Source organism: Podarcis raffonei, chromosome 5 (genome assembly GCF_027172205.1).
Source record: "Podarcis raffonei isolate rPodRaf1 chromosome 5, rPodRaf1.pri, whole genome shotgun sequence".
In the NCBI taxonomy this organism is placed as follows: Eukaryota; Metazoa; Chordata; class Lepidosauria; order Squamata; family Lacertidae; genus Podarcis; species Podarcis raffonei.
The window spans coordinates 100,530,730-100,546,101 of record NC_070606.1 but is presented as its reverse complement, the minus strand read 5'-3'; the positions used below and the strand labels follow the sequence as shown (position 1 = coordinate 100,546,101).

Here is a 15,372-nt window from a genome sequence, read left to right as displayed (position 1 = left end):
TGGCACTGTGGGTTAAACCACAGAGCCTAGGACTTGCTGATCAGAAGGTCGGCGGTTCGAATCCCCATGACGGGGTGAGCTCCCGTTGCTCAGTCCCAGCTCCTGCCCACCTAGCAGTTTCAAAGCACGTCAAAGTGCAAGTAGATAAATAGGTACCACTCCGTCGGGAAGGTAAATGGTGTTTCTGTGCATTGCTCTGGTTCACCAGAAGCGGCTTCGTCATGCTGGCCACATGACCCGGAAGCTGTACGCCGGCTCCCTCGGCCAATAAAATGAGATGAGCGCCGCAACCCCAGAGTCGGCCAGAAAGGGTCCCTTTACCTTTACTATCCTTAACATTCCCACACCTCTTGTTCCATACACAGAAGATGGTAAGACTTGACCGCTGGGGATGGGACAAGATCCTCCACTGCCCTTTGAGAGCAGAAGGCTATCTTGGGGGAGGGGGCAAGGACCAGCTAAGCGGCACCCAGTGCTCTGTGCTCCAACACCTTGTCTCTGTCCCCTTTGGCAGCTGCCTCATTGTATGCAACACCAGGGTTGGTCCAGAGGGGCTTGCAGGAGACCACTAGCATTGCACAAAGAGAAGACGCACTGAAATCAATGGATCTAAGCTAGTCGTGCGTATTAACTACGGTGGGTTTGCTCCTCATGGCTACAATCCACATCAACAGTGCCTCCAAAATTTCTTACACATCACTTGGGAAGACAGGTGAACTAATGCAAGTGTACTGGAAGAAGCGAAGATCACCCATGTTGAAGCAATGATTCTTCAACATCAACTTTGTTGGACTGGTCATGTTGTGCAGATGCCTGATGATCATCTTCTAAAGCAACTACTCTATTTCCAACATAAAAATGGAAAGCGTAATGCTGGTGGTCACCAAAAGGGGCTTAAAACTGTCTCAAGGCAAATCTTTAAAAATGTAGTATAAACACCGACAATTGGGAAACGCTGGCCTGCAAGCGCTCCAGTTGGAGAACAGCCTTTATCAAAGGTGTCATGGGCTTTGAAGACTCTCGAACTCAGGACACAAGGGAGAAACGTGCTAAGAGGAAGGCATGCTTGGCAAATCTACACTGTGATCAACTTCCGCCTGGAAACCAATGTCCCCAATGTGGAAGGGTGTGTGGATCCAGAACTGGCCTCCACAGTCACTTAGGGAAGTTTTTAATGTTTGATGTTTTATTCTGTTTAATATTCTGTTGGGAGCCACCCAGTGTGGCTGGGGAAACCCAACCAGATGGGAGGGGTATAAATAATAAATCATCATCATTATCATCATCACCATATTATTATTATTATTATTATTATTATTATTAATTATTATTATTATTACTAATATTATTATTATTATTATGGACTCACTGTTAAAACCGTGTTCATGGAATCTTATTCAGCTACGAGTGATTGCCAAACAAGACAACCCACTGCAAGGCATCTTACTATATTTCTAGTGGGTGGCATTAGGTCTTACTCAGAGTAGACTCATTGGGATCAATGGACCTGAGTCATGCTCATTTATTTCAATGGGCAACCTTGAAGTGAGTCTTGGCTGAAGACCACCCAATGCATCCGCTTCCTTGGGGAAGGGGTGTGAATTTTGCTGCCTCATGGACACATCAGTCCCATCTGAGCCCAGGGTGGTGTGAGCCAACACAGCTCCTATTGGTTGTGACAAGACTCCTGCAAAGGAACTTCTGAGACCTGGCTAATGGCAGACCCCTCTCTTGATGGCAGAATGGGGAAAAGAAACTGGGGCTGTGGAGGAGGAAGGAGCAGACATACACACATGAGACATGGAGAATGAACTGAAGCACAAAAAGGAAAACTATCAAAATAAGCGTTTTATTTCAATGCAAACTGAACGCAACAAAATTAAAACAAGGTCACTTTTCAAAGCAGATGATATAAGGAAAGGGAGGTGGGGAACTGGCAACGTGTTAAAACAAAAATGGCAACAAAAGGAGATGAATGGATGAATTCTCGACTGCAACCTCTGTCTCGGCCTTTGCCAACCTTATTTTGCCCTCCAGCTGCTTTGGGATATGTATGTATTGCAGCGAGTTGGACCAAATGACCACTGGGGGTCCCTTCCAACTCTGTGAGTACTATCAAAGTTCTTTACTGGGCAGAACGGAGGGCAGGACTTCTCTCCTCCGACAGGCCGCTGTAGGGTATGGAAGAGGGCTCTGGAGGACTCTGCCCCATCTCTGCCAGCCCACTTGCTTGCCTGTGTGGAAGCCCTAGTCGCCTACGGTAAGCAGGCTAGTGCTTAACTGCAAGGGTGCTTGGAAGAGCCAATTCATTCACTAGAACACCCACATCAGAAGGTGCATGGTCCAGGACTGGTGCACGTGATGGGTTTAGACTCCGTGCACCAAGTTTAAATCTTTGCTCCATCAAGAAGTTTAAGACCACGTCTCCCGAAACAACAGCCCAGAGGTGAAAGGTCATTTGGGTGTTTCAGGCACAACCTGCTCAACCGAACTTTTATCATGCACATGCTAGAAATGGCTTTGCTCTAGGGTGTTCTGAGTCCGCCACAGAAGCTTGCAAGCACCTACTGTTGACCGCAGACCCTGAGATGTGGGAGCGAAAGGAATCGGGAACCCTGAGACGTCGTGTCTCTGTGGTGAAGGCTCACACATGGTTCTTCTTTGGCTTGCTGGTGTCAGCCGCCAAACATGCAACCTGCGGTCGGAGCGAGTTCTCAGAGCTGTGCAAACGGGCTTTGGAATCCTAATGTCAGTTGCATTGTGGTTTCTCTCTCTGTGTGTGTGTGTGTGTTTGTGAGATGGAAAACTGCTTCCATCAAATCTGAGAACGAAAAGAAAATCCCACCCTGTGGAGCTGTTCTCCCAGGCTCACCAGCAAGAACTCTATGTAAACTTGTCCGTTTGACTCTCCCGGCAGATTAGAGGCAGATGGCATGAGAAATAATACTGAACATGGGGGTTAAAAAAAAAGAGGTACAGTTCCAAACATGGCTTTCCGTTCTAGAGGAGATGGGAGCAAAGGGGGTTGATGGGAAATGGTGGAAGGAAAAGGAAACACACAGACTCTCCTAGGATGCAGGAAAGAGAATGGGGCTTTTGACCTGAAGGCACCCCCCACGTCCTTGCATTGAGGGGTTGGACTAGATGACCCTTGGGCCCCAATTCTGAAGTTCTATGATTCTACATCGGCTGCTTCAAGGAGGGCGGGTGGGTGAGGAAATGCAGCCCCCTGCCTCCACGGGGCAAAAAACTCCCTACCTGCTCTGCATTCTGGGTTCCAGGCGGTGGGGGCTTTCAACCAACCCTGGCAGAGTTTAAAAATATCACAGTGGGTGTCTAGGCCAGGGGATCGGTTGCAAGGTAGGGAGAATGGACTTTAGAGGCCCTCGAGATCTCTTGCGCCAAACTGGGGGGCGGGCAAGACCGCATTGCTCCCACATCAACCTGGAAGGATACTGACTCGCTCCAGTAGAAAAGCAATTTGGCTTTTGTGGGCTGGCGTCCGAAGGGAAACAGAGTCAGGCGAGGCAGGCTCAAGTCGGGCGCTGGAGGGGAGAGGCAGCCGGGCCCTTGGGATTTGAGAGAGGGTGCCCTCCATCCCAGAAACCCTCGCTCTCCAGCTACGCCTCTCCCCCACCCCAGCGACGGGTGCTCAAGCTCCCCTTGTCCTCAGACATCTCCCAGAGGAGGCTGGGCAAAGTCCTGCTCCTGCCCGGAGCTCCTGGTCCTGCTGCTCTTGACGGGCATCTCCACCAGCAGTTGCTTCCAGAACCTTCCCCGAGGGTAGCTGGACTTCTCCCCCTGCCACTTGATGACGGTGAGGGCGGCCTTTGCCCGCCTGAGCTCCTTGAACTTGCTCTTCTTAATGGCCTGGTACTGGACAAGGATCACCTTGATGGACCCCCTGGCCGCCATGTTCTCCAGGCCCGCTTTCAGCTCCAGCACAGCTTGCGTCCCCTGGAGGACATAGTTGGGGCTCAGCACCACCAGCAGACGCCGGCTCCTCTGGATGAAGCTCAGGGTCTCATCCGTGACAACTGGCAGAGGGCAAGGAGGGAAGAAAACACACCGAGCCGGTTAGGGAAGGTTGGAGCCTGCAGACTGCCCTCCGGCAGCTGAGCCCAGGAACCTGTGAGTTCTCAGCTTCCTCCTTGCGAAGTTTCTAGCCCCTAAGAAAGACTGGTGCCCTCCAGATGTTGGGGGCTGCCATCTCTGTGGCTGATGGGAGCTGTAGTTCAAAACATCTGGGTCTGCTACCATCTGCAAATGCTTTCAATTTAAATTCCTTATTGCCTACCTTTACTCCTCTAATATTTTCATCAGTTCTTATATTACGCGTCAGGACTTCTAACACTAATATAAATGATAGTGGAGAAAGAGGACAGCCCTGCCTTGTTCCTTTCATAAGGTTGCATTCTTCAGTAATGGTATTATTAAGAATCAACCTCGTTCTTTGTCTAGCGTAAATAGTTTCCATTCCTCTTATAAATGTCGTTCCAAAGTTCATCTCCTCTAGGACCTTCCGTATGAAGGCCCATGAGACATTATCAAAGGCTTTTTCAGCATCAATAAGCATCATAAACACAGACAAAGGAGCGTGTGCAAAATGTAAGGAGGCTGCCCGGCCAAACTCTGCTTTCCACCCCAGAGCAGGATATTAATTGGACGCCAGCTAACACCATCCCTGATCGTTGGGTCATTGGTGGTCATAACTGCCTACTGTGGCAGCGAGTTCCACAGTTTAACTAAGAAGTCCCTTCTTTTATCTGTCCTGAATCTTCCAACATTCACCTTTCACGAGTTCTAGTGTTAGGGAGAAATAATAATAATTTATTATTTATACCCCGCCCATCTGGCGAAGAAAATCTTCAGTCTTCCCACTTTCACCCGGCCATGCATAATTTTGCAAACCTCTATCAATCCACCTCTTCCTTGCCTGTTCTCTATAAAGTCCCAAGCTTTCTTCATATTGTTGCTCCGTCGCCTTGATCATTGTTGATCGCCCTTTCCTGAACCTCTCGGTTGCCTGACAAAACTCTGCATTTGACCCCAGTGCAGGGATGGCCGTCTGGATATTTATTTAGACTCCAGCTGCCATCAGCCCTGACCATTGGGCAATACTGCCTGGGAGCTGGAGTTTAGCAACACCAGGAGGTCCACAGGGGCCTGACACTGGGCCCAACCTACTATTCTCTGTCACTTCTGGGATAGCTCAACTGGTAGAGCACAAGGCCAGGGTTGTGGGTCTGAGCCCCATGTTGGGCCAAAAGATTCCTGCCTTACAGGGGGTTGGACTAGATGACCCTTGTGGTCCCTTCCAGCACTACAATTCCATGATCATATTCTATGATTATACCCCCTATTCTCTTCCCAAAGAGACAGGTACCAGAACCATCTCGTAAGAGACAAGGACCTCCCAGTTACTGGGGCATCTCAGTGTCTCATTTTGGTGCTTTTAAACTTAGTCATTTCAACTTTGTCCTTTTTGATCCTGCTGTCTTTGTGCTCTGCGGAGGCTTTTAAACATTTATGGCCCTCAATTTTCTGTGTTCATTTCTATTTTAAACACTCAACAGTTCCTCGCCATCCACCAGACACGCCTCTAGCTGAAGCTTCAGTCAACTAGCGGCTAGATCAACTGTTGGCCTCAGATGCAAAACCTCCTTGGGATCAAAAGATGCACGCAAAACCCCCAAATTCAGTTGGGCTCAGGTGGGCATGCAGGTATCTACCAGCAAGGCCCAAGGAGGGCTCTCTGGGGTGCGGTGGGGACTACAGAGGACGTTCAGGGGTATGTGGGGCCTGAGGTAGGGGGTTGGACTCAATGGCCCTTGTGGTCTATTCCAACTCTATGATTCTATGATTCTAGGTCCCCCACAGAAATCATTTTTCTGTCCTGTGTCCCGTTCTGGGCGCCACCATCTAAGGAGGAAACCGACAAGCTGGAAAATGTGCAGAGATGTTCAGGGGTCTGGAAACCAAGCCTTGTGAGGAACGGATGAGGGAGCTGGAGAAGAGAAGACTGAAAGGTTGATATGACAGCCACATTCAAATACCTGCCCCATGGAAGAGGGAGCAAGGATCCAAACCAAGGGATTCAAGTTACAAGAAAGGAGATTCTTGCAGGAATAACCTTCTGACAGTAAGAGCTGTTTGAATGGACTTCCTCAGAAGGTGGTTGACTCTCCTTCCTTGGAGGTCAGATGGCCCTCTGTCAGGGGCTCTTTTTCTAGGATTCCTGCAATGTGGGGGGTTGGGATAGATGACCACATGGGGTCCCTTCCAGCTCTCCAATTCTCCAATTCTTAAGCTATCATCTACGATCATTCTTTCCCCACACAGTAGCTATACCAGGGGTGGAGATCTGGGTCTAGCTGATGGCCCTCCCACCCCCAGCATTGGCCCAGTTTGACAGGCGGATAGAGCTCTGCACCTGTCAATCATCTGGCACCACAAAGCAGTCAAGTGACCTGTTTTAGCCTGGGCAGTTTGAAATCAAAGCGGGGGGACAAAAGCACAGCGCTCTGCCAGCTCCGAAGACCAGCAAAGCATCGCGCTTTGAAAGCCCCACATCTGATGTCACCTACTGCGTAAGCCATACACGTAATTTCAGCTGGTTCCTATTTTTCTATCCCTCTGACGGAAAAGTGCCGTGGTGACTGTCGCATCAATTAATATTACGCACAAAGGTGCATCCATAATTTACAGGCGTTCTCCGAAGATAGGCATTTCACCTTTAATTAAATCCCTTCTCCTCGTAAAAAAAAATGTTTCCTCTCCAATTAGATGGCGTGCAATTGATTATGCACCAGGATCCGAAATAAACTGAGATGAGGGAGGCGATGCATTGCACAAACGGAGGCAAAGCAAAGTATGAATGCTAGCTATGCTCTAAGACATGGGTAGGCAAACTAAGGCCCAGGGGCCGGATCTGGCCCAACCGCCTTCTCAATCTGGCCCATGGATGGTCCAGGAATCAGCATGTTTTTACATGAGTAGAATGTGCCCTTTTATTTAAAATGCATCTCTGGGTTATTTGTGGGGCACAGGAATTCGTTCATTATTATTTTTTTCAAATTACAGTCTGGCCCCCCACAAGGTCTGAGGGACAGTGGACCGGCCCCTGCTGAAAAAGTTTGCTGATCCTGCTCTAAGATCATTCTGAGGATCAGATGAAGCTGATCTGTCTGGCTCAAGAATTCTGGAGCATCTCTCCAGAATTACAGGCAGGGTGGGGGATGATCCTTCCCTGGAGATTTTCAAGCAGAGGTTGGATGCTCGCCTCTCAGGGATTCTTCAGCTCTGATTGGACTTTAGCTCTGCGCGGGGTTGAGCTAGATGACCTCTAGGAATCTCTTCCCACTCTAAGATTCTATGAATCTTTCCCAGCTCTACCTGGAGATACTTCCATGGGTTAAACTTGGGTCCTTCTGCATGCAAAGGTGGCCCTCTGCCCCACTGAGCTATGGGGCTTCCTCATTCTTGTGGCTTTCAGGACTCGGAAAAGATGACTAATAACTGCTAAAAATGAACGAGGGGATGAATGAATTCTTTCAGTGTTCATAAACTTCCTTCCTTTCCAGCTAAGAAATCCAGTTGAAGAAACATCTGGATTGGGGAGCAAATTATGCAATGCCAAAAACTTTCCCCTTGTTTGCACAAATCCCTAATGTGAAATTTAAGTTGCTTGGAGGAGATCGGGGGGTGGCTAAGTTTGAGACCTGCCCCCCCCGCTGCCACTTTCAAAGTGGGAAAAGGGTGCATAGGAACCTGACTGAAGCTTTCCTGCCCCCAGTCACTGATCCCTAAGGAGCTTATTTGCAAACTCCAGCCTGCAAGGGAGAAGATAGAAGGACACTGAGCTCTGTTACGCGCTGACATGCGGGTGTCTCCTGGGTAACGCACAGTGGAGAACATCAAAAAAAGAACAGGGAGAGGCTGCAGGATCAGACCCAAGACCGATCTAACAGAGGACATGAAGGGAACAGCCCTCTATTGCTCTTGATCTCCAGCAACAGGAACTAAGAGACAAACTGCCCCCAAATTGGAGGTACTATTACTGTCACACAGCAAACACCTTCTGTTTTAACTTTCAGGCACCTGTGGATTTTTCCATATTCAGGCAATTGCTTCCACAATGCTTCATTGACTCCTGCTTTCAACTGTTTAAATATATGTTTTGACTGTATTGCTTTATGTGGCATTTTTCCATTTCCGCCGTATTAAGCAGTTGGTCCCTTTCCTTTGGGACGCGGGTGGCGCTGTGGGTTAAACCACAGAGCCTAGGACTTGCCGATCAGAAGGTCAGCGGTTCGAATCCCCGCGACGGGGTGAGCTCCCGTAGCTCGGTCCCTGCTCCTGCCCACCTAGCAGTTCGAAAGCACGTCAAAGTGCAAGTAGATAAATAAGTAAGGTAAATGGCGTTTCCGTGCGCTGCTCTGGCTCACCAGAAGTGGCTTAGTCATGCTGGCCACATGACCCGGAAGCTGTACGCCGGCTCCCTCGGCCAGTAAAGCGAGATGAGCGCCGCAACCCCAGAGTCGGTCACGACTGGACCTAATGGTCAGGGGTCTCTTTACCTTTACTTTACCCTTCCCTTTCTCGCCCTGATCTGGCCACGGTGATCCATGCGACGGTCACCTCCAGGCTTGATTATTGTAACCCACTCTACACGGGGCTGCCCTTGAAGCTGACCCAGAAACTCCAGCGGGTGCAGAATGCTGCAGTGAGGCTCCTTACGGGGTCCTTGCCATGGGAGCATATTCACCCAGTGCTTTACCAACTGCACTGGCTCCCGGTGGAGTACAGGGTCAGGTTTAAGGTGCTGGTTTTGACCTTTAAAGCCTTATGCAGCCTAGGAACCTCGTACCTATGGGACCGCCTCTCCTGGTATGCCCCGCGGAGAACCTTAAGGTCCACAAATAACAACACTTTGGAGGTCCCAAGTCGCAAGGTGGTTAGATTGGTCTCAACCAGGGCCAGGGCCTTTTCAGCACTGGCCCCGACTTGGTGGAACGCTCTGTCACAAGAGACTAGGGCCTGCAAGACAGAGCTGTTCCGCCTGTCCTTTGGTTTGGACTCAGTCTGACCCTTATGGTTTTGATCTATGGGCTACTATTAAAACGAGGCTGCATTTTAAATTGCATTTTTAACTTGTATTTTAAATTGGCCCCCCCATTATGTTTTTATTGTCATTTTACTGGTGTTAGACACCCTGAGTCCTGCTCTAGCCAGGGAGGGCGGGGTATAAATACTATTATTATTATTATTATTATTATTATTATTATTAATAATAATAATTTTTGTCACTTTGAGTTCTTTCTTTTTTTATGAAATAGCGGAGAAGAAGAAAAGTGGGGGAAAGAGAGGCAGGGCATCATTGGCTCAGCATTTCTTTGCCTTCTACCATCCCTTTCTTGGCCCAGCAGCCGGTCCTCACAGTGGCCGACCAGCTGCCTGTTGGAAACTAGCAAACAGGATCCGAGCACATGAGCAACTCTTGCCTCCTGCGGTTTCCCGCGACTGGCTTTCAGGAGCATCGCTGCCTCCGACTGCAGAGGCAAGGAGATTCCACCCTGCGCAGAACTGAGAACACAGTTGTCATTTCCCTGCGCAGAGGGGCTGTCAGACCAGCTGTCTTTGGCCAGATGCAATGCAGTTTCTTCTTTTCTGAAGCTAATTTTAAAGTTTCCAGGATTCACTGCAGACGCAGTGGGGCCAGCCATGCTTGCTTAAGCATGAAGCGAGTGTGGCAGCACCTACACTTTGGAACTCCCTGCCTCATGATACCAAGCAGGCATCTACACTGCATTCTTTTCGGCGCCCGCCCAGACACACAGAAAATGCTGGCGCGAATTTTAATCTATTTTTGTATTCTAAAATAATAATAATAAAAATCCTTCCAGTAGCACCTTAGAGACCAGCTAAGTTTGTATTTTTAAAGGGACGCGGGTGGCGCTGTGGGTTAAACCACAGAGCCTAGGGCTTGCCGATCAGAAGGCCGGCGGTTCGAATCCCCGTGACGGGGTGAGCTCCCATTGGTCCCTGCTCCTGCCAACCTAGCAGTTCGAAAGCACGTCAAAGTGCAAGTAGATAAATAGGCACCGCTCTGGCGGGAAGGTAAACGGCGTTTCCGTGAGCTACTCTGGTTCGCCAGAAGCAGCTTAGTCATGCTGGCCACATGACCCGGAAGCTGTACACCGGCTCCCTCGGCCAGTAAAGCGAGATGAGTGCTGCAACCCCAGAGTCGGTCACGATTGGACCTGGTGGTCAGGGGTCCCTTTACCTTTACCTTTTTAAGTTTGCATTTTAAGTTTGTGTACGTTTCAATGCATTGCAATTTCTTTCCTGATGTTATGGTTTTATTTTTCCGTAAACTGCTTTGAGGGTGCCCCCTTGCCACCCGCATTCAAGCAGAGTATAAATTTTATGAAATAAAAAATAAAAATAAATGAAGACGAGAACGGAAGCGCCTTCTGGATCAGGCCAAAGTGGGGGGGGGGCATCTAGCCCAGCGTCCTGTTCTCACAGGGGCTGACCAGATTCACCAAAGGGAAACCAGCAATCAGGATTCGAACACAAGACTGGTTTCCAGCAACTGGGATTCAGAAGTATTTCTGCCTCCAACTGTAGCCATAAAAAGAGTAGCCATAATTAGACCCAATTCTCATCTGCCTGACATGCACCTTGCATCACAGTTAAAACAAAGCTTTTATATTTCACTAAGGATTTTTCTTCCGCTGGCATGATTACATAGAGGGGAGGATGCATTTTGGGGGTTGGGGGGGTTTGCTAAGACAGTGCCTCCCTGGTAGTCTCTTCCAGAATCTCATTTGGGACACAGCGCCATTGCTCTCACCGAAAAAGCCCCCCACCCCTATCAGCCAGGACCGGGGGGTGAATCTGACAGAGATCTTGTGCTGGCCAGCACACAGGTTGCCCTAGTCCAGCCGTTCTCAACTCGTGGGTCCCCAAATGTTGTTGGACTACAACTCCCATCATCCCTGAGCTCGCAAGGGGTGATGGGAGTTGTAGTTCAACAACATCTGGGGACCCACAGGTGGAGAAAGGCTGCCTTAGTCAATTCAGAGGATGGAGAGGACACACAGACAAAGGGAGCATGCCTGTGGATCAGCTTCCCCTATCAAAACGGGGGTGGGGGTGGGGGGGCCACATCCTGTCCGGGAGCTGGGAAACGCTGTGCACTCATACCAGAGCCCTGCAAGAAAGCGCTAGCATGCGGGGGTGGGGGGGGAGAGATGCCCTACAAAGTGTCAAATGCAAGCAAGCGGTGGCAGGACTTATCCCTTTGCAGGCGTAAAATTCTGCAGCTGCTTTTAGATAATGAATGCAAAGTCGGTGTGAAAGTGTCACTTCTAGACAGCAGAGAAAGCGGGGGGGGGGGGGGGGATCCCACTGCAGCTCTGAGGGGGGGGGGTCATGGCTAACTGAAAGAGATCCCAAACCTGGTGTTGCTGGGCAAGGGCTTAGCCAGAATTTTTCAGGGTTTTTTTGGGGGGGGGAGCCTCAGTTATCTATGTATTTTTATTGGGGGGTTTTTTGGGGGGGAGGAATGCCCTTCCCTGCCATTCTTGCCCACATCCATGCTGCTGAGTGGGTGTATTTTGGGGTTGTCCTACCCCAAGGAAATGCCTCGACAGGGGGAAATGCCTAATTCATAGACTCATAAAATTATAGCCTTGGGAGGGACACCAATGGTCATCTAGTCCAATGCCCTGCGACGCAGGAATCTCAACTGAAGCACCCATGACAGATGACCTGTCATGGCTAAAAATTGGCCTCTGTTTCTTTAATGCTAAAAGAACTAAGTCAGTGGCCTACAATGACTCATGCACCCTTTCACCAAATCGTACCTGTATATATAGAGTGGTCGATGTTAGTGTTTGGTGGTGTGGGTTGGTTGGATGGTAGAAAGCTGGTTGCGTTTGGTGTGTGTAAAAGCTGTCGGTCGTGGTTGGAGAAGAAGACTTTTTAAGAATAAAAGCAGCAATACTCTGCAAGAATACTCTTTCTCAAATACTCTTTTGTGCCAACTAAGGTCTGAGGACTAGGCAAAGGAGTAAAAAGGAGGTCAGAACCTTTTGTTTTTCAAACCATCCAACCACTGCTTAAAAACCTCCAAGGAAGGAGAGTCCACCACCTCCCAAAGGAGTCTGTTCCACTGTCGAACTGCTCTTACTGTCAGAAAGTACATCATGATGTTGAGTCAGAATCTCCTTCCTTGTAACTTGAAGCCATTGGTTCAAGTCCTACCCTCCAGAGCAGGAGAAAACAAGCTGGTCCCCTCTTCCATGTGACAGCCCTTGATATATTTGAACATGGCTCTCATATCTCCTCTCAGTCGCTCTTCTCCAGGCTAAACATGCCCAGCTCCTTCAACCACTCCTCATAAGGCTTAGTTTCCAGACCCTTGATCATCTTAGTCGCCCTCCTTGGTTGCAGACTTTCCAGCTTATCAACATCCTTCTTAAATTGTGGCGCCCAGAATTGGACACAGTATTCCAGGTGTGGTCTGACCAAGGCAGAAGAGAGTGGGACGATGACTTCCCTTGATCTGGACCCTAGACTTCTCTTGATGCAGCCTAGAATAGCATTAGCTTTCCTTGCTGCTGTGACTCCAAAGGAGTCTTGGGATAATTCCCTTCTTGCCAGTTCCTCAAGAGGATGGCGTAATCCTCTACCTACAAGAGAAAGAAAGAGTGCAGGGTGCTCTCTAAGAAGCCAGAGATGAGCTGACAGCAATTTCATGCGTTGCTAGGCTCCCTTAAGAACCAGATCCACTTGGGCTTCAAAATGAAAAGGCAGAGTTCGGCTGCTTTGAAGTAAGAGGGGAGGACAAAACACAAGCAGGAAAAACAACTTTGCCACCCAGCTGTGAACAGCAGGAGAGAAGAGGCTCAAGGGCCACAGGACCCTCCTGCAAAGACACCAGGAAAGGGGTCAGGAGGAGGAGGGGGGGCACAGGACACAGCATGCAAGGCTGCACACACCAGGAACTCAAAATGCCAAAATATTTGCAGTCCAGTCCTTTGCATGTCATCCTCGCATATATTTTATTGTACTTTTAATATTTTGTTGGAAGCCGCCCAGAGAGGCTGAGCAAATCCAGCCAGATGGGCAGGGAATAAATAATAAATTATGCTTGTGAAACATGGACCACTTCTAAACACCATCTCCAACTCCTCAAAAGACTCCATCAACAAACAATCACACCCTAGGCCAACCCCAACCTCTCTCACCACCAAAGGAACACAAGTGAACAACACAAGCAACGCTGACCCCAAACTCTACATACATTAAGCATAATAGAAACACCGCTACCCGACCCCACCCCCACCCATCTCCCCTCCCTCCACCCCCTTTCATTTTTTCTTTCTTTTTTCTTCTCTCCCTAATGCCTCATCAAATGAAACGGATTTGTAAAAATGTTCCATGGAAGAAAAAAATATGAGGCATTACACTTACACTGTAAAACAAGAAAACCCTTAATAAAATATTTTTAAAAAAAGACTCCATCAACGGGGTCTCTGAAAAATTTGGCGCATCACTTGGGAAGACAGGCAGACTAATGCCAGTGTACTGGAAGAAGCAAAGATCACCCGTGTTGAAGCAATGATTCTTCAACATCAACTTCGTTGGACTGGTCATGTTGTGCGGATGCCTGATGATCGTCTTCCAAAGCAACTACTCTATTCCAAACTTAAAAATGGAAAGGGTAATGCTGGTGGTCAACAAAAGAGGTTTAAAGGCAGATCTAAAAAAAAAAAAAAAAGTAGTGTAAACACCGACAACTGGGAAACGCTGGGCTGCGAGCGCTCCGATTGGAGAACAGCCTTTACCAAAGGCGTCATGGGCTTTGAAGACACTCGAACTCAGGACCCAAGGGAGAAACGTGCTAAGAGGAAGGCACACTTGGCAAACCCTCACCGTGATCAACTCCCGCCTATGTCTCCACTGTGGAAGGACGTGTGGATCCAGAATTGGCCTCCGCAGTCACTTACAGACTCATTGTTAAGACCGTGTTCATGGAAGACAATCTTACTCAGCTACGAGGGATTGCCAAAGAAGAAGATAGATAGATTGATAGATAAATAGATCATCATTATCATCACCATCGCTAGGATCTGCTGCCAAGAAAGCTGTGCCTGGGACTGCCTCTTAGATATTTCTGTTACGACGCAAGTACCATTCAATTCCATGGAGCCGACTCTAAGATAAATGTATATACTACGGATCAGGAACGGTTGAGGGAGCTGGGGGGAATAGGAGAGCCCCCTTCAAATATCGAAAGGGCTGTTCCACGGAAGAAGCAATGCTCTGCCCTTGCTTTGGAGGCTCCGGCCCCACCCAGCATTGGGGCGCAGTCTCCCCCCCCCCAAAAAAAACTTGCAACAAGATAATGCAGGCCTCAATCTGCTTCGTGCACCTGCTGTAATTTGCAGTTGATTAATCAAAGGATGAAAACAAACATAAACTGAGAGATTAAAAAATCTCAAGAACAATTAAAGGAGGGGCAGCGTCTGCCTAAGGATGAGCTAGTGGGTGAATGAGTGATAAATACGCCTGTCAGATGTGGCGTAGTCTGGGAGAAACGCAGTGCACCTGCAGAGAGGCAATGGGGGTATAATGGTTAGAGTGTCAGACTAGAGACCAGGGTTTGAATCCTCGCTTGGCCACAAAGTTAAAGGGTACATCTGCACCAGTGCCAGATTTATGTACACTCATACCTCGGGTTACAGGCGCTTCAGGTTGCGTTTTTTCAGGTTGTGGACCGCTGAAACCCGGAAGTCCCAGAACAGGTTACTTCCGGGTTTTAGCGGTTGCGCATGTGCAGAAGCGCTAAATCGTGCTTTGCCCATGCACAGAAGCGCCAAATGGCAACCCGCGCGTGCGCAGACACGGGTTGCGAATGCTGCAGGTTGCGAACGTGCATCCCGCATGGATCACATTCGTAACCCGAGCGTCCATTGTATAAGCTAAACAAGCTCTAGCTTAGGGCTCCACTCTCTTGGGGGCCCTCAAAAAATGTAAAGGAAAATATAACCTGGATGCACATTTCCAAAATATAAGATAAAAAACAAATAAAATAAAACCTACCCACAGCAACAGTGTTTTGTGTTGTGTAGGCTCCCATGGTGTAAGTCATGGGCCCCGCCTGCTCCCTCAAATATCACTGGTTTGCTCATTTCTATATATAGGGTCCCTACATTCTGCATGGACTGGTTGCAGGGCAACATGTGCAAATGGCCTTAGGTACCTATGAGGTCCATCAATTACCATATAGCATATAGGTAAAGGTAAAGGGACCCCTGACCATTAGGTCCAGTCGTTGCTGACTCTGGTGTTGCGGCG

General features: G+C 48.8%; 1 protein-coding gene across 6 annotated transcripts in view; it reads right to left on the bottom strand.

Annotated features, from left to right (window-relative positions):
• The window catches only part of IL1RAP (interleukin 1 receptor accessory protein), a 106,278-nt gene that overhangs the window by 11,471 nt on the left and 79,435 nt on the right, over positions 1 to 15,372 (bottom strand). Inside the window, exon 12 of one of the 6 annotated variants that reach the window (XM_053390868.1) lies at positions 1,831 to 4,037. The exons of the other annotated variants lie outside the window; for them this stretch is intronic. Within the exon in view, the coding sequence (XP_053246843.1) occupies positions 3,670 to 4,037 (368 nt within the window). The 3' untranslated portion in view covers positions 1,831 to 3,669. Of the gene's footprint in view, positions 1 to 1,830; positions 4,038 to 15,372 lie in introns of those variants that run through there. 6 annotated transcript variants of the gene reach the window in all.